We start from the raw sequence: 19,416 nt of genomic DNA, 5'->3' as shown, positions 1-19,416 counted from the left end.
GTTCCACTGTGTGTTTGTCTATCATAGTATGCTTTTACTGCATTGGGAGTGTTTGGGGGATCATTGTCATGCTGAAAAATGATGCTGTTATGAATGAAACCATTTCCAGATTATATTGCATTTTTCATCATAATCCGATGATACTTTTCTGCGTTCATAATTTCATCAGTTTTTAAAAGATCCCCAACATCACTGAGTGAAATGCATCTTCAAACCATGACAGAGCCTCCACCTCTCTCCTGACCTCCTCCTTATATACTGATTTGAACAAAAAATGTCAAATTCAGATTCCCTGCTCGATCAGACCTGTTGTCACTGATTTTCAGTCTGTGCCAGCCTTGTAATCTGACATACCTCAGCCTTTCCTCCCTGTTTCCCTTCCTTAAGAATGGCTTCTTGACAGCCACCCTTCCACTGAGACCATTTCTGACGGGGCTTCAGTGAACAGCAGGTCTCTAGTAGAACTATGTCAGGTCTTTGCTGGATTTTTTTTTTTTCTTAAGGACATGACTTTCAGATACTCTTCAACTGCTGTAAACAGTTTTTCAGGCCTGTCACTTCTTCTTTTGTCCTTCATTTGTCCGGTTTTCTCAGATTTGCTGGCATATGACAAGTTGTCGGCTAACAGCTCTTCACCTCGTTGGTGCAAAAATGTTATTTCATGCCTGTCAAACTCTGTTATCACTGGCCTTTTTTCATAGACTCAACTAAACAAAGGCAAACAAATGATGTGTTTTGGTGACAGGCAAGTAATAAAGTGCCTAAAGATACAATTTAAAATTGGTTCTCTCTAACGGTCTCTTTTGTAAAGACACAAAACTAGTCCATGCCTTGAGTTAGGTGCATTTGTTAAGTCAAGGAAAAAGAATGGCTCTGAAAATGGTCAGGTATAAGAACTGGACTGGAAGTGAGTGAAAAAGCAGCCAATGTCCAAAGAAAGAACTGTGAAAGACTTGTAGAAAACCTGGAGAACTATTACTCAAGAAAACTTTCCAAAGTCTGGCTGCTTAGTAGACAAACGAGTAGAAATGAGGGGTGGCTCAAGACTTCTGACTTTCGTACTGTACTTCACACTTCTGTCTTCCTTTTTCCTTTTAAATTTGTATGTCTTTCCCTCTCTGTAGAGAAATACTTTGACATGAAGAAGAACCAGTGTAAAGATGCCCTGGACATCTACAAGAAGTTCCTTTACAGGATGACGAAGCTCTCAGAGTTCCTCAAAGTGGCAGAGGTATATTTTTCCACGCAGACACCTTATTTTGAAGGCAATTTTGACCATTTTCCTTAAAGGTTTTTAAAACAAAAAACAAAAAACCTTTATATATACATAAAACCTACAGATACGGTGAACCAGAAGTGCATATAAAGAGGGCCACATTTTTGCTCACACAGCTACTGTACGCTCTTCAAACCAGAATTCCTAACTTGCCCTCCCAGCCCCACATTTGCTGCACACACTTACATATATATGCACCCAAAATAACCCCGAAGATGGAGCATGTGGTTAGGCGCTCCGTTAGCTCGCTCTCCCTCTGCTCCCCACACTCCTCCATCTCATCCTTTCTCCTCCCTCGCTCTTCCCTCCGCCCCTGACAGAGATGGATACTCGTGTGGCTCTCCTTCGCCCAGCGCCTACAGATCATCCCTCTTTCTGTCTTCCCTCTGGTGCCCCCTCTCTTCCATCCCTCCCGGTGTTTCAGCAGACTTGAAACAGTGAGATCAGCTGCTGTAACTTCCACATTAGTGGGTTTTATCTTCTCTCCATTAATGTACATAAAAAAATAAATGTTCCCAGTCACTTTCCTTTTGTCTTTTATAATTGGCTTTTGAGTAGCGCTCTGAGCTATTCATATATTTTTTTCGCTTCCATGTTTTACATGACATGATTCAAACATGTAGATTTCAGGGATTTCCAAGCCATCTATGCAGTTTATGACATATCCATAAATTAAATGACATGTTTCTCAGTAGCGAGCTGGTGCAGATGAGTCTGCTCCATGTGGTCATTAACGCTACATCGAAAAGATGAGTAGTCAGTGTAGTAAATGTACTAAAAACAACTGAGATCTTGAGGTGTTACCTTTTTAGTTCAATGGATTGTTGAAGCAGATTTGCACATGAGGGTTGGGCATCATTTTAAGAAAGCAGCTTTCCACAGCAGACATTTTTGCTCAGGCCCTGCAGTTAGAAAGATTACCAGTGGCTCAGAACTGTTCTAATCAAAGGGAGCAACATGAACAGTGAGAGGACTCAGGTGACTGGACATTAGTCTTCATTAATTCTGAGATTTACCCCTCTTGTCGTGTGATTGGTGAAAAATGTCTGCAGTGTAAAAGGCCTCCTGTTAAAATGGGACCGTCCCATTTTTCTAAACTCTTAAGCTTTCGTTTAATAACTGAAAGCACCTGGATTGACTTGAAATGTGCCCTTGATATTCATGTTTGGTTGTTTTGTGATAAATGACAACAGGATAAATAATCAAAAGTATAAGTTGGAGGCCAACTAATTAAAATATCGTCTTTGGAAGGCACATGTTTAATTCTTACAGTGGCTGAATCAGACATTTTACTGACTTTGGACTGTGCAGCTAGCAGGGTAAAGACTGTTTAACATCCAATCTGACTCTTTTTACTTTAGGATATCTGTGTTCTCTCATGCAAGCCCACTGGTTAAAGTTGAAAAAAGGGGGGGAAAGAAAATATGCTGTCTTTCAGTTCTAATGTTTTACGTATCAGGACATAATTTAAAAAATCCTCAGCAGGTAAACACAACCTCAGATGAACAGCAACATATGACAAATTGCACAATGTCCTTATTTAATTAAGAAAATGAAGCTAAAACACACAAACAGTTTATAGAAAATTAGTGCACCCCAGGACTGAGCAGCTTGTAGAAGCACCTTGAAGGAACTGTTTTCTGTGGGACTTCATTAGTTTTTCACATCATCTTGGAGAAATTTTGTCCCGCTGTTATTTACCATGTGTAGTCAGTTCATTGAGGCTTGTAGGTATTTGTTCATGCACAGTTTGCTTAAGGTACCACCGCAGCATTTCATTCAGGACCCCAAACACAGGAGCAAATCTAAAACACAATGGCTGAAAAAGAGTCAAACTCCTCGTCCTTATCTGTCAGACAGATGTTTGTCTCTGGAATACTTTGGTATTCAGAGGAGTTCATGTTCAGCCCAATGACAACGTGCCCAGATCCTGTGGCTGCAAAACAAGCCCAGATTCATCACCCCACCTCCGCCGTGCCTGACAGTTGGTGTGAGGTGTTTGTACTGATATGCTGAGTTTGGCTGTCTCCAAATGTCGAGCTGTGAATTACAACCACACATCTGATTTTTATCTTGTCTGTCTAAAGGACATTCTTCAGCAAATCTTGTGGTCTGTTTAGATGCAGTGGAAACCTAAATCATGCTGCCGTGTTCTTTTTAGAAGGAAGACACGTTCTCCTGAGAGTCCTTCCAAACAAGCCATACTTATCCAGTCTTTTTCTAACTGTGCTGTCATGAACTTTAACATTTAACATGCTAACTGAGGCCTGTAGATCTGAGATGTAACTCTTGGGTTTTTGCCGTTTCTTTCACCTAGGGGTGGGTTTGCTGGGAAAGTTGTTAATTATCTTTCTCAGTGTAGAATGATGGACTTTGCTCAGGATTTGACTTTTAATCATTGTCAGCAGTTGTTTCTCTAAGATCATTCCTGATGTCTTTTGTCCTCAGTCCACTTACTTACAATGCAGAAGCAGCATAAGTAGGTTTTTTTGTTTTTAAATTAACTACACAATATTGTTGCTGTTCATCTGAGGGTGTATTTTAATCTTTTAAACCTTGCTTCAGACCAGATCATTTATTTATTTAAATGCTATCCTGGTCTAATAATTTAAAGAGGCTGTACATTTTTCTTCATTGACTCAAACGATCTTCAAGTAACAGGATTAAACGTTACTCATATTTCCTGTTGGTAAAGCCTGAAGGTGAGTTTGACAACAGGTTTGAAAGAGGGGAAAATAAGCTTGTTTATGTCGTGTCCTAGTGTTTTGGAGATGGTTTTGGTGCAGGTTATGGCGTCCTTTATGAGTGTTTTCAGAGTTATCACGCCATCCTTCATGCCTGCTCTCCCTCATCGGTCAGACATGTTTATCACTGTGCAGTCATTGTTGTCATTCACTGTTGAGATGTCAAACTTTTTCATGTTTATTTCTGTTTTTGTTGACACTGCCGCTGCATGAAGTAATGATTCCCCTGTTTTGTTTTGTTTTTCTTTTCTCATCCTTTTATTTTCACCAAATGGACCCCGCCCTCCTCTTTATGCTTCCTTCTCCATTTTATCCCACCCCCGACCCCTTCCTTTTTTCTTTTTTTTTCCTTTTGTAAATTTTGTTTTTGACGACAGCAAGTTGGAATAGATCAGGGTGACATCCCAGATCTCTCACAGGTCAGTGTACATCTCACCGTCCACCTCTCTAATTCCAACCTTCTCACCTTTTTTCCCCCAAAGAGTTTCTCCTGCAGCACTACTTCTTATCTCACTGCTCTCTCTGTGCTTTCATCCACTGACTCACACTTTATTTCACCCCTGCCTATGCCTGTTTCTCCCTCCTGACCAGTTTTTTACTTCCTTTTCACTCTCCACCCTACTCCTTTTTTGTTTCTTTAAAAGAAAGCTAACCTGAATTTACTGTTTGAATCCAGGCAACTCCCTTCTGGTATAATTGATTTTGCTTTCCTGCTTTCCCTTTCACTTCTAAATACTCGTTACAGATATAAAAAAACAAAACAAAAAAAACCCAAAAAAACAGACTGAGCTGTGTTAAAGTTGGCCTGCTTAAGCGCTCCGGGCCATCGGCATGCCTGACGCCGATTTAAAAACCCCAAACAATGAGCTTTGGACCTTGAATCAATTAAATTAAAGTTAATTGCAAAAATGAAGGGCTTAAAAAACAGGACAGCAACAGCACTTTCTAATTGTCAAGAATAAATTTTCCTTTTTGTTTGTGAGTTCAGTGGAATCGCTTGAAGCGTTGTTTTTATCCTCCCCGTGGTTTATGATCGAACATCAAGGACATTGTTTTCTTTGTTACACTGCTACCCATAAACACACATTATAATTCACTTCAATACCGTTAATGACCTGTTTCTGTTTGTTTGTGTTTGTTTGCCTTCTTTGTTGTTCTAAATGTGTTAAAAATAGAAGGCCCGTCCTTGGATTCAGTGGAGTGAAATTGATCACCAAGAGGGCTGCAGCTAATGATTGCTTTACCAATCCATCTGTTGGTTGTCTTAATTAATCTGTGTAAAATACTGCAGTAAGTGGCATCGTTAATTGCTTCATTTAGTTGGTCAAACAGCAAAAACTAAACAAAAAAAATCGAGAATATTGGGTTTGTTGCAATAATATTTAACAGGAAAAAGGCCCAAATCCCCACATTAGAGAAGCGGAAACTGTTAGGCTGTGTACTATAGAACATTGTTTTTGAGAAATAATGAAGCTATTAATTGTTTTTCAAAATGATAGCAAAAGTATGATTATCTGGTTGTTTCAGATTCTAAATGGTGATGATTTGCTGCTGGTCTGTGTGATAGAGCATTATTAAAGTGTATGTTTTTTCTACAGAAGGCATTTACAGCGAAACTAGCAGACCTGCTGTACAGTATCATATTATTCTTAATGAGCAACAACAGTCAGTCAGTTAATTTTAGTTACTAGTTGGATGAGATCTGCTGTAAAGGGGGGAAAAAACCTCAACAATCAGACATTTCTCTGTTGGCAACAGTGGCGAAGAAGAACTTACTTTGAACAGGAAGACACCTCCAGCAGGGGCAGCCATCTGCTGCGACTGTAGAGAATATAAATGATGGTGTTGTTGAGGATATGTTGAACCATCAACAAGCGCATCTGCTTGCCTCTGTTAGCTGCCGTTAGCTTCTCTTGGTGTTTATTAGCAGCTCTTAGTGTCTGTTAGCTGCTTTTAGCCAGGGTTAGTGAAGGGTTTTTTGAAGCGGATGTAACATTGTTGGACTCAGACACTTAGTGAATAAACTCTCATTTGATGTGAGAATGTAATCAAACTGTTTATCAAAGGGAATGTTTTTGTTTGTTTGTTTTGTGTTTTTTGACACTTAACCCTAACATTAGCTAGCATAAAGTTAGTTTAAAACCAACTATTGTTGTTTAGCCAACTTGTTGTCAGCGATGTGGAGACAGGAGGCTGATCTCAAGCTGCTTACGTAAAATGCCAATAATGTGCAGTGACTTGTCTTTCCTGGCCACTGTATTCAAATATGGTTGGTGAACAAGCTGGCTTCTGCAAACCAGCTTTTTAATAGATGAATTATACGTTTATTAGAAGGCATCAGTTTGCTGGAAAAGTAATTACATACTGTTCTATGCATATTTATGATTACAGTATCCTCTTTTCTGCTGACTGTATCTTTAAAGTAGCAAGTGTAGGCTAAATGTGGATGCATGTAATCAGAGATGCTGTCTTAGTGTTGGGTTGTGGGATTTCTTTTTGGTATTTTATATAACAATGAGTCAAAATTAACTTGGCATAGAGCAGTTGCTTCTGACAGATCTATTTCACCCACCCGCGACTTCTTTCATAGCACACAGCCACAATATGTGACTGATCCTGGTGTCATCTAGTTCCTTTGTCGCTGTCACAGTCTCTGCTATGCCTCAGCCAGCTCAGTTTGGTGCTGTTCAAATATCAGCACCATATCTCAGAAGCGAGTTATCAATTGGTGTGTCCTTGGCTGACAGATTCATCCATAACAAAATAATCATAAGCTGCAGCCCTGATTGGATTGACAGTTTATTAAATTGAGCATACTTTGGCTCATAGTTGAAATAAACTTGGGTGAATTTTTTTTCCTATTTTTGCCTAAAGGGAGGGGGAGTCTCCCACACACTGACACACAACAGTAAAACTTTACAGCTTGCTGGATCGCGACCTTGGTTATGCATTACTAAAAAATCATTAGAGTGTGAAGCTGGAAGTCAACAGCATGCGAGCTGACAGTGTGGGTGTTGAACTCATAGTAAAACTGCACAGTTTACTGTAGTCATTAAACAGACGTTTTTCTTCTTCCCCCTCCTCTCGCAGAAAACAAAAGGATCATACATTGTAGGTGGTGGGTTGCATACTCTACGCCCCCCCAATCCTGCTTAACCTCCTCCTCCTGCATGAACGTCTTCATAGCATGTGTGTGTGCAACCATACACACTTGCACCTCAAGCCCTCAAAGGCATGCTCTTCCCCTGTTTTTCGAGCGCAGAATGATCTGGTGTCAACTCAGTGCAATATGTGTGTGTCAGCCTCAGGTGGCAGTCGCTATCAAACGCGCGCGCACACACACACACACACTCAAACGCGCACACACACAGCCTTGGCACGACAAGCAAAAGGCCATGAAACCTCATGAATAGAAAATGAAGCTTCACCCCTCCGTCTTCATCTGCATGAAAAGAATCTCTGCAACGGCTTTCGGCTCAGCTCATTTAAATTCCGTCCTCCTCCTTTTTAGATGTTGTTTATTTCATACTTGTCATGCACGACATCATTTCTTCAACACGCATGGTGCAGGTGCTTTAATAGTGAATGACCCGAGCATTACTGCGTAATCACTGTCAAAAAATAAAGGAAACATCAGAGAGAAGAAAGCAGGGATTCTTTTTTTTTTTTTTAATACTAGCACTTTTTTCTCAGTGCTTTCTAAAGTCAGAGGTATTACTGCTAAGCATCTTATGTTAAGAGCAAGGCATGCTCGTGATATTTCCCCCCCCTCTGAGAGTGTGTGTGTGTCAGAGCTAATATTGACTAAGCACACACACAGTCTTCTTTTCACCTATTCAGACTCTGCGGCAGTTAAAGATCTTTCTTTGTGCAAGTCGCTGTTTCTTTAACAACCAGGCAACAGTTTGGCAAGAACCCACTGTCTGGCCCAGCCTCCAAATGCCTCTTTTGTGTGTGTGTGTGTGTGTGTGTCTGTGTGTGTGTGTGTGTGTGTCTGTGTGTGTGTGTCTACTGACAGCGAACTTTGCATTCTTGCGGACGGAGAGGCAGACATGACGTTGTGATATTTTCACAGTGAAAGAATTTCCCCTCCTCTCTCCAAAGCCAAAAGAGAGATGAACTATTCTTTTAATTGCTGCATGCTAAGTATGGACGACTGAAACTCCCACTTATAGAAATGATGAGTTTGGGTCTCTAATTTATTGGACTAGTGACACATTTTGTTTGCAGTCTTGCTTCTGTACACCACCACAGTAGATTTTAAATCACTGAGTCTGTGATTGACTGTGAAGGTTTTCAGAGGTCTAACAAACATTTTGCATTAACTGTTTAAAAATTGCAGCCATTTTTATACATATTACCGTATTTTAGAGGTTTAAAACTGACTGACAGGCACTTTCAGTTACAGTTCCTTGTTATTCTCTAAAAATAAAGCAGACTTAATATCCAAAGTTGATTCAAAGTGTTGAATTTTTATTTTTTAGGCTTTTAACTAATTTTAAATGTAAGACCCAAAGAGATGACAGTGTGAGTGAGGGAGGCTGTCATTAGGCTCTAATACTAAAATAAACCTACCAGAGAGGAACAGCAAGAATTTTCAGTGTGGCAAAATCAACAATTTGGTTCATTTTTTTTTTTAAAAAGGGGACGGCACCGGCCAGCTCAGGAACACCAAAAAGTCCCACCAAAACCCCACAGGATGTGACTAAAGATGTCAGAATTATTTCCATGGTTAAGAAAAATAAATTCACAACATCTAACCAACTCAGGAGCAATCTCAAGGAGGTATGAGTATTATTGTCAGAGTGTAAAATCAAGAGACACCTTCATGAAATACAGACTGTTTACAACAAAGTGCAAGTACAAGAAGACCAGATTAGACTTGGCCTGCACAGTTCTGCAAAAAGGACAAAAGCCAAATCTGCCAAAGCAACCCAAGAAAAAATTGGACAAAAAAAAAAAGTCAGTCACCTGATGTCAAACCAACACAGAGGCTTTTTAGTTACAAGATACAGAACTGAAGATGGAGATCTACAGACAAGCAGCAGCTAAAGAGAGCTGTAGTAAGGGCCTGTTGGAGCATCTCAGTGAATGTTACGCCCCAGTCTAGGGGTACAGGAACGCAACATAAGTTTGAAAAGACTACCCCGCCCTGGTCCCCAAAACCATACACAGAGGGAAACCAATTCCTTAGTGAATCGTGTTTTATTATCTACACTGCAAAAATGAAGCTCCAGGGTGAACAAAGGCCAAAATAACAAACAAAACAAGCTAAGTCAGGAGGAGGTGCTATCTAAAACCCTATGTGAAATCAAACATCAAACAAAAGACAAGCGCTACACCTAACTCCCTAACTGAAATAAACAGGAGAAAACAGTGCAAGGAAAAACAATACGGCAGCTCACCCCTTCTGTTGCAGTGCTATTTACAATGTGCTATGTACAATGAAAGCTAATATACACACTATATACAGAACTCAGAGAAGCCGCACAAATCACAAGCACAAAAGTCTCAAGTTTTGGAGGCCAGGGTCAGGTCTGCTGCTGCTGTCAGTGGCTGCCCCGGGACAACTGCTGGTGAGGGATTTGAAGAAGATCACATGGCCAGGGGACCAATCAGCAGCCGTCAGCTCATCCACTCCGGGACCTGCAAAGACTTAAAGGCAGACAGACAACAACAGCCACCAAAACAGATTATGGACAGGGCCATAACAGTGAAGGAAACACAACATCTGTTGATGTCCATGAGTTTGACCTCTATTTCCTAAACAGTTTATGCAAAACTGTTCGTTGAATTAAAGCTGAAAGTCTCCCACGTGGTGTTGTACAGACGCAAAACTCTGAAAATGTTGCCTTTTCCCAACAAGTTATGGGCATCACTGTAAATGAGCCATTAATTGCATCAAGAAAATACTGTAGGCATTCATTTCATTAATGAAATGTGACAGATTGATTTATTTGCCAATTTTATTTTTATATTTGAAAAGGTTCTGGTTGTATTTTCCATCCCAGTTTACTTTGATGTGATATATATTCATTTATTTCAATAGAGATACTTTCTTTTTCCAGAAATCTATCGTCTTTATCTTGTTTAGCTGTTGGTCTCAATTTTTTTTTAGCAGACAAAGAAACACACTTTGAATTACAGTCTACTTATTTGTGTAAATCAGAAATACCTAAAGAAGCATCAGAGCAATAACAAATACATCATTTATTAAGGGAAATACTTTAAAATAGGAAATGAAGTAAAGCTAAATAATGCAAAGCTATGTTGAATCAGTTGATGTCATTTAATTGATTTTGTTTAATTTTTATGTCCCGTTTAATATAATGTAATTATTTCTAATTTTGGCACTCGTGGTCCTCCGTAGCTCTTAAAAACCATTGATTATGCAGCGATAGTGCGGCTGCCTGGCTCGCTGTCGCCTTGCTGTTTTGCTGTGGTCTTTTTTGGCATTAATGAGGCACCTAACGAGTGCAGAAGACGTCCTGTTGTGCAGTGTCAAACAATTGGAGTTGAACTCGAAGCTGCAGCCGAACTGTTTTATCTGTAGAAGCATAGCAACAGTCCCCAAGTAACCCACTCGCTAACTGGTACACAACAGCTCAAATTTAGCGCTGCTGCCTGGTGTCGTTGTACAACAAAAGGCTCTTTAAACACTCCTAGCCTCGCTTGTTTTTAGGAAAAACAAGCGAGGCCATGATCTCAGTCTGCAAGTGCAATAAATGCAGAGAGAATTAGTAAAGCTACAGCAGAGGCACACTGACAAGTCAGAGGTAAAGAGTACAGCCTGGTATTGTTTGACAGGACGTCGCGGTGTGAGGGCACTGCAAGATGAATAAGACAAAGAGGCAAACGTAGCAAAGGGAAGGCCCGGCATTGAAATGATCGCTCTGTGCTCGGGAAGTCAAGAGAATAAGGCGCAGCCTCTCCTCTTCAACTTCTTCCTCACTCTTTTTCAACCTCCTCCTTTGTTGTGTCTCTCCTTTGAGTCTCCTGCTAACAGTGTGAGTGTTTTCTGCATGTTGCCTTGGCTATTCCTGGAGCCTGATGTACTCTGTTACCTTCCTGTGAGACCAACTAACTCTGGGTGCTGTTTGTGTCTGTTACTGTATGTGTAGGTGGGGGGTTTTGTTTTTTTGCATGTGAGAGAAACAAGTTGAGCGGATGACTGAATTTCCTCCGTTTCTCCCCTCATACTCGACTCTCAGGCTCCCAGCAGCCTGCTGGAGGCTTTGGAGCAGCACCTTGCCTCTCTGGAGGGCAAGAAGACCAAGGAGCTGAATGCAGACACCAGGTAGACACGTTATAATTGGTCAGCGGCATCAGCCTTTCTCTAGTTTGCGTCATTTGCATTTCCATCATATGAAATTTCACCGTTCCTCCTCGAGAGTACTCCCTCAAAAAGAAAAATTGAACACCACCTCTGTTTTCTCCCCTTTCTCTTATGTTTGCAGAGCATCCACCCTGTCGAACGCCGTCTCGTCTCTCTCCTCCACCGGCATGTCCTTCAGCCGCATGGATGAGAAGGAGAAGCAGCAGGCTTTGGAGGAGGAACAGGCCAGATTGCAGGCGCTCAAGGTAACAAATTTTATTCTTTTTGGCCAAATTGTTTCTGGATCAAAGCAGGGCAGAGTCAGAGCTGCAGCAGCAGAGAGGCCAGCAGCAGCAGGTCAAGTAGTTACTGCTGTCTCCCCTTTCAAGAGACTTTTCAAGTGGCATCACTTGATTCAATTTATTCGATTTCGTGCAGCTCCTGCCAGACACAGCCATTTCTTCCCACATATTCAGTAATGCTTCAGTCGTTCAGCAGCCTTCGATGAATGAAATCAGTGCAGGCTTTTATTTTTAGTTATATATGTATATATATATATGTATGTATGTATATGTATGTATGTATATGTATGTATGTATATGTATGTATGTATATATGTATGTGTATGTATGTGTGTATATGTGTATATATGTATATGTGTATATGTATATGTATATATGTGTATATGTATATGTATATGTATATATGTGTATATGTATATGTATATATGTGTATATGTATATGTATATATGTGTATATGTATATGTATATATGTGTATATGTATATGTATATATGTGTATATGTATATGTATATATGTGTATATGTATATGTATATATGTATGTATGTATGTATGTATGTATGTATATATGTATGTATATATGTATGTATATATGTATGTATATATGTATATGTATATATGTATGTATGTGTGTGTGTGTGTGTATATATGTGTGTGTGTGTATATATGTGTGTGTGTGTGTATATGTGTGTGTGTGTGTGTGTGTATGTGTATGTGTGTGTGTATATATGTGTGTGTATGTGTGTGTATGTGTATATGTGTGTGTATGTGTGTCATGGCAGTCTCAGTGGCAAAGTGAGCAATAGAAAAGTCAAGTGTAAAATGTGTTGACGTTTCTTGCTCCAGCCCTGGGAGTCCTGCCTTACAGCAAACTGTAATTGAGTAGGAGCAGTGAAGCTACAACACAGCGACTCAGTGTGTGTGTGCATGTTAAGCGTGCTTACATCCTGGCAGAAAAGATACAGTACGTGTCTCCCAGTGTTACTGGGATCTCTGTGTGTATCCTGGCAGATTACACTTGTCTGTGTGTTGCCAGCCAGCCAGCGCGCCTAGGTGTGCGCTCACGTGCACGTGCTTGATGGGATTTTAGCACGCTGTTTACTCCGTGCCTTTGGTTGCCCCCCGTTTCTGCCAGGGTCCACCGATTACCTTTTGGGTTTAGTAAGAAAGGAGAGGGGAGATAAAGTGAGAGCGAGAGCAGAACAGAGTAAAGAAGAGGAGCTGAAAAGAGAGAGAACGAGCTCTGGGGTTAGCGGGGGTCGTCCAAATACTCTTGTCCAGCTGTCTGCGCTCTCTGGTGTCCATATGGACACATGCACTCACGCTCAGCTACTGTCCAGCTGGGGCCTCAGCCAAAACAATAACAGCAGTTCCCATTTGTTCCTCGCTGCACTGTCAGAATAACGATGAAGAGGACTCGGCCTGGCTGAGGCCGGCGCGGCAGCAGCGGGAGCTTCTGCCTATTAATCCGCTCAAAGTCCAAAATCCCTGAAAGGTGGACGAGGTTGTAAAGTGCAGTAGAACATTTGCATACATTGAAAGTTCAGGCTGAAGTGAAAATGCCTGGACAAGCACCTGAAAGCTTAAACATTCAAGACGTTTTATTGTCATTATGCAAGCAAAACCATGACAGTAAGGCAGTGATCCCTCACAGTGTGAAAAAAGTGTTGGTTCAAGTCAGTTTCTGGCCACTTTCATTCTCTTTTTTTTTTTTTTTGACTTATTATTATTTTTATTGTCCATTTTATTTCTAGTTTTGCACTTTAGTTTTCCTTCTTGTTTTAAGACGTGATTTATTTTTTGCCACTTATTCTCTAACGTGTGCCTTTCTCTTATTTTTGTATGTATTTCTCCTGCTGTCTACTATTTATATTTCTTCCTGCACAGTTGGTGTTGAGCACCCACAGTTTCATTGTACATGTACAATGACAATAAAGGGCTATTCTATTCATTCTATTTATTGCTTTCTTTTAACTGGGAGCACTTTGGTCAGAGCTGTTGTTTCCTTTCTTTTTCCTTTTTTCTTTAAACACGCACTATCAATAAAGTATATGGACATATGTGCATCGATCCCTGTGGAGAAATGAGTTCATTGCCACAGCGAATCAGGGGAAGGACACGAGTGTGAGACGAGAAACAGGCAATAACAACAGCGAGAATGACAAAAGCGAGCGATGTGGTCGCTGAAAACGGCACTCGAAGCTTCAGCGTCTTCTGTGACTCGCATGGAGAAACCGATATTAGTTATTTTTATTATCATGTGTTTTAAATTTTAACACAGATGACTGAGAACAGAGTTGCTTGACAGTTGGACGTCTTCCGTCGAGCTGATCCTGATGCAAAATCTTTATATTAATGCAAGAGTTAAGAGTCTCTAGAGCTGCAGGAACACCTTCAGAGTGCTTTGATGATGATTTGATGAATAAATTATTTAAAACTGCATTATCCAGATGTGTTTCATAACCTGACGGTAGGCTTTTTTACTCCTGTTTCAGCTAAATGTAAAGGCGTGCGCAGCTCAGGCTTCACATGCGTTTGAATTCATCTTCCCGAATCAGCGGAAAAGGCACAAAATTCTAAACCTGTTATTGTTTTCTCCAGTTTGGTTGGACTCTGCTGATGTCGGTGTTTCTGTCAGCAGAGAGATCCGCATTCAGCGTTTCAGCAGCACCTGAGTCTCGGGGTCAAGCGCTGCTGGACTTTTTAGCATCGCAACAAAAAAGAATTTGCTGGAAACAATTAGTTTTAAAGTACTTTACACTAATAGCCTGTCATTGTATTGTTGTGTGCGCTGAATCAAAAACAACACGGCAGCCTTGGCAGGCGAAACTGCACAATAATCTGAGGCTGGGAATTCATTTGGCCTGGCTTTTAAAGCCAAGAAGTGACTCTGTAGATCCCCAAAGCGTACTTTCTCCTGTGTATTTTCTCTTGCTCATCCTTGCGTCACGTCATTCATTTGTGAGATTAGATGCCTGAATCAAAAACAGCAACACAAAGCTATATAACTGCGGAGGTTTAGGGTGGTGCTTTCCTCTGTGGAAATGTGTATTTTTCTTCATGTGCACACAGTGTGTCACTTCCCCCGGATCGGAGCTTGTTGGAAAAGAGCCTCTTGTTTATTTCTGTGGGAAATAGCTGTTTAAGTGTTGCCTTCCTGGTCACATTGTGCTGTTTTTCACACTCCCGGCTGTGTGTTCTCCTTCCAGGACCAGCGCCTGAAGGAGATCACCATGCAGACTCCACCCTCTGCCTCCCCCAGCAGCCAGTCGATAGGCAGCGCCAACAACAACAACCACGTCACGCAGACCCCGGAGTTTTTCAGCTCCACGCTGTCCACCAACAGGTGAGCACGCTGCACAGCCAAACACCTCCCTCACACAGTCATACTCATCACACTGAAAAGGAGCCATTAGCTTAAATATGCAGCGCTTTGTAAAGATGTTCAGTAACGAGCACAGGTGTGCACGTTACTGAACAGGTCGGTGAGGCATTTGCATTTTACCACCGTCCTGTGTGCAGCAGAGATCTGACTTCATGCTGCAAGCAGCAGGTTTTGAGACAAGAGCAGCACATAGAGTTCTTAAATGAAACCCACTTAGTAATATGGTAACTGATACAGCACCACTGACCAGCTACAGTGTAGCTCTAACACCAATGCACTGTGTTAGACGTAGACAGGAGTTACTTTGTAACTCATCTAAAACCTTACGCTACAGCCTGACGTTCACCCGGAGAAATGTAACTCCACGTTACATCAGCACAGTCTGCAACACTTGTGATTGGTCCGTTCACTTACATTGTTTCCTCCTGTGTTAGTAGGCAGCTACTTTTCAGTACGGCTGGGTATCGTCACTGATTTCTAGAATCGATTCGATTCAATTCGATTTGAATCTGGGAAATTTTGCCTCAGTCAGAAATATTATAATTCAGATCAGTACATTTACATATTTTTGCATCTATAAAAAGGAAGCTGACACTCACAAGACTTTATCAAAGGTGTGAGCATCACAGCAGAGGCCTTTGTGTCAAAGTAGCTGAAGATAAAACAGAAAAACATGAAGGTGATTTTCCTGGCCTGGGTTTTATAAAAATATTCTGCAGTTCATCAAAAACAAAAGAAAACCATTAATCAACATATGAACATTACCTCTGAAGTTACAGCAGTTTTATTAGAGACACGGCTAACGTTTTGCATTTTGCATCATTTTAAAAAGTTTACATTTGTTCAGTATTGAACAGCAGAAATTAGGTTTTCTTTTCGGAAGTAAGTAAAAGGGAAAAAAACAGCGGCCGACAGCCTGTAAACAACGTAGACTTGTGCGTAACAAGCAAGCGAATAATGCAGAAAACAGATTTTTAGACGGGAAACTGTTCTTGAAGTACAGAGAGAGAGAGAGAGAGAGAGAGCTGTGCATGAAGTGTACGATGTTTATGTGAAGCGTAGTTTGAATCTTCTTTTGCTGCTGGTTCAGTCAGTATTGTTTGGAGAGAGATCAAACTAACAGCTCTAGAATCAGCGCAAAAAGGGCGTAAACACAAAGCTTGGACCCGCCGAAACATCAGAATCAGCGAGCTGTCGGCTTTCAGCCCCGACCGTGCCGTCGGGTGAGAAAGGCGACATCTCACTGATTCTGATCCGTCGGCGGGTCCGCGCTTTGTGTTTACGTCTTTGTGCAGAATCCGTGTACCTGCTCTTATTTACTGTTTTAGCTGTTTGGTGGTTGTCGAAACTGAGATTCTGGCATTTCGGGCAAAATAAATTTATATTAAAAAATCGATTCAGGATTTTAATGAATCGATATCACGTTATCCAAGCCAGAATCGATATTAATCGATAAATCGATTATCAAAACCCACCCCTACTTTTCAGACTGTCATCTGGATGTGATGCACAAGCAACAAATGAGTTAGTGATTCGTTTTCTGTCAAGTCCATGAAACATATTGGCTTTGATTTGAGGGTGATCATGTGACTGACGTGATTTTTATCCTGGCATCCTAGGTGAAAATCAGTGGGAGCACTGTTGAGTTCCTGCCTCTTACATACAGTCTTGTCATTGAAACCCAGTTTGCACTGGCGTGACACATTACTAAATCTGTTCTTTAGTTTGTATGAGTGCAGAGCCCGTATAGGAAGTCTGCAGACAGACGATAACCACTGTTAAAGAGGAGCTGATAGAAAACTTAAAAAGATGCATTTGAATGATGGTGATGCTGTGAAGATCTAATGTTGTGATCTAACCTTACATTACGCTGTCACTCGTGAACTTTGTGCAGTATGAGGAGAATCGGTCAGGACATCGTCCTTGTTACGTTCTTACTACAGGAGATAGTCCACTGCAGACAAGTTCTCACTACTGGAAACACTTAAGGAAGCTGCCAGGAGGCAGGACACATGACAGACTTAATTAGCTAAACTGTTCTCACATGCCTGAAATTCAACATCACGCAGACTTTGCTCTGCAGACATGATGACATTTACATTCTTACTCACAGCTCCGGTGGGTGAAATATTAGGGCTGCAGTGGGTTTTAGGTGCTGGTGCCCAGCCATTTGAACTCAACAGGAGGTGCTTTATATTATAATACAGATTTTCAGCTGAAGTTTCAAGATGTTAATGAACTTTTTAAAGACAGTAACAAACCTCCTCTTGTTGTGCAACAGAGATTAAAAATATATATTTGTTTTCTGTCAGCGTGCATTTTTAAAAAGAATTCTTATCTAACACAACACATCCTTCTCGTATCTCATCTCCGGCTGTAGCGGAGGTAAAGTAAGACTATTTATTCTTGATAATCAGAACAGAATTTAGGCCCAGTGTGCACGCTCTGAATTTACTGCTCCTAACTGCTTTATTGCTCTCTGGAAGTTTTTACAGCCCTTCAGAGCGGGAGGATTAATCTTTATCTGTGACAAACGAACATTTTTAGTGGTGGCTTTAGCTATTTATGCTCAATTGATTAAATATTAATGCTGCGTCTCCATCTGTCTTTCCGTATCTCTCTGTTCTCTCGCTGACTTACTCGACTCCTGTTCCCCTTTTTTCTCCCCCTCCTCCCTCTCGACTCATCCTCATTTCTTTCACCCTCTTTTTCTTTTCTTTTTTTTCTGCTCGCCTCTTCTGTGGCTTGCCTCTCTGCTTTTCTCTCCTCAGTGTGCCCAATCTGAACAGTGACCTGTTTGATCTTCAGCCGGCCTTCATCCCTGCTGTGCAGAGCACTCCTTCCATCTCCAACGCCAATAGTGCCTGGGGAGGTACGTTACCTGCATACATACACGTTTTCATTTATTTTTATATATATTTATATATATAAAATTAAATGCACCAGCAGGGATGCAGACATGCGTATAATCAGACTTACACAAGTTAATTTATTTCTGTAATATCCCCTCTGGCTGCCACTCGAGCACCTGTGTCCATCCATCTATCTGACCATTCGTCATGGAAACCATCCATCCACCACCATCATCGTCTCCACCGTCATCGTGTTTTCTTCAGGGGCTAATGTAGCGTGACCCAGTCGGCGTCTTGTGTTGCGTTCCAATCTCTGCTGCTCAGTACAGAAGTGAGACTCACACAGCGTCTCCTTGTTGTTTGTTTGAGGCTGAAAAGCTGAGAACAGACTGCACCCCAACAAATTTGTGTGGAGGGGAAAAAAAAGAAGAAGGTCGACATTTCAGCGGATGCAATCGGCCGCTTCGGATCAAAATGTAGCGCAAAGATGCGTCTGTAAGCTGGGCTAGTGCGGCGTATTTAAGGCTTTATGATAAAGGATTATGCAGAGTTTGGCCACGTTACAGTCAGAGCGACTTCCTCACTTCAGATATGAGCCTTTCACATTATCAGGGACTCTGACCCAGAAGCTCAGATAAATGTCCCCCGTACTTTTCTCAGAAATACCACAAAGCTTACTTGCTTCAGGAAATGTCAGAGGATGTAAGATTACGAGATACTGATCGGGTTTTCAGTCGGGCAATAGACGGAGGATGTATTTTAAAAGAGTACTTTAATATTTGAGGGAAATATGCTTCCCGCTGTGCTGGGGAAAACTTTACAGAGAATGTGTGGCTAGCTGAGACCACGAGTTGTAACGTTCCCATTAAAGGGATGCACTGACTTGTCCCACTTTTTCAGCTGGAATGATCCTTTTTAGGGATTTTTCTCACTCACACTTTTACCACCGTACCAAAAAAGAAATGGTATTCACTTCATTTATTACCATTTTGGTTCATTCAAGCTCAGTTTGAGTCTTTCATGATTGCACTAGTGTTTTTTCTCTGTTCTGTTTTACTGTGAGTACACCACCTCACACAAGAGACGGGTGAAGTGAAGATGATAGCAATCAGGTAGAAGACGGCTCCTTCTCCCTGCTGTAGATGCACTAAAAGCTTCCCAGTAAGTGTAAAACCAAACATAATGAGAAAGAGAAAGAAAGTGCTTTTGTTGGAGCTTTTCAGTGGGTGTCAACATATTTTTTGGTAAAGCGAAAAGCCAAACAAACAACAACAAAAACGGACTTAAAAGCTGGTGCACTGCTGCAGAAACATGGTATCAAAGGACAGCACAACGTGTAATTAGAGCTGGGCGATATGAGATTTTTTCATATCACGATATGTTTTTTTCATTTCAGGCGATAACGATATCTATCACGATATAAGCCAAATAACTATATTTGTAAGATTTAAATGTGCCGTTGCTCACAAGTAAAATGTGAAATAATCAGCAGCTTGTTTTTATTTAAATATTTATTTCCCATAATAAGTTCAACAGGGTAGAT

The 19,416-nt window shown here is 41.0% G+C and overlaps 1 protein-coding gene across 3 annotated transcripts in view; it reads left to right on the top strand.

Annotated features, from left to right (window-relative positions):
• The window catches only part of LOC146636042 (phosphatidylinositol-binding clathrin assembly protein), a 107,989-nt gene that overhangs the window by 58,417 nt on the left and 30,156 nt on the right, over positions 1-19,416 (top strand). For 2 of the 3 annotated variants that reach the window (XM_085349423.1, XM_085349422.1), the window contains exons 7-12: positions 1,125-1,231; positions 4,398-4,439; positions 11,232-11,317; positions 11,478-11,601; positions 14,846-14,982; positions 17,793-17,893. In XM_085349423.1, coding sequence (XP_085205549.1) covers positions 1,125-1,231; positions 4,398-4,439; positions 11,232-11,317; positions 11,478-11,601; positions 14,846-14,982; positions 17,793-17,893 — 597 coding nt within the window. Of the gene's footprint in view, positions 1-1,124; positions 1,232-4,397; positions 4,440-7,110; positions 7,132-11,231; positions 11,318-11,477; positions 11,602-14,845; positions 14,983-17,792; positions 17,894-19,416 lie in introns of all 3 variants that reach the window. The other variant, XM_085349421.1, reaches the window with a different exon arrangement.

Source organism: Diplotaxodon limnothrissa, linkage group LG3, assembly GCF_057381915.1.
Source record: "Diplotaxodon limnothrissa isolate DT_005_m linkage group LG3, D_limnothrissa_male_GT1.1, whole genome shotgun sequence".
Lineage (NCBI taxonomy): Eukaryota > Metazoa > Chordata > Actinopteri > Cichliformes > Cichlidae > Diplotaxodon > Diplotaxodon limnothrissa.
The sequence above is the reverse complement of the archived record's forward strand: the minus strand, read 5'-3'. Positions and strand labels throughout refer to the sequence as shown.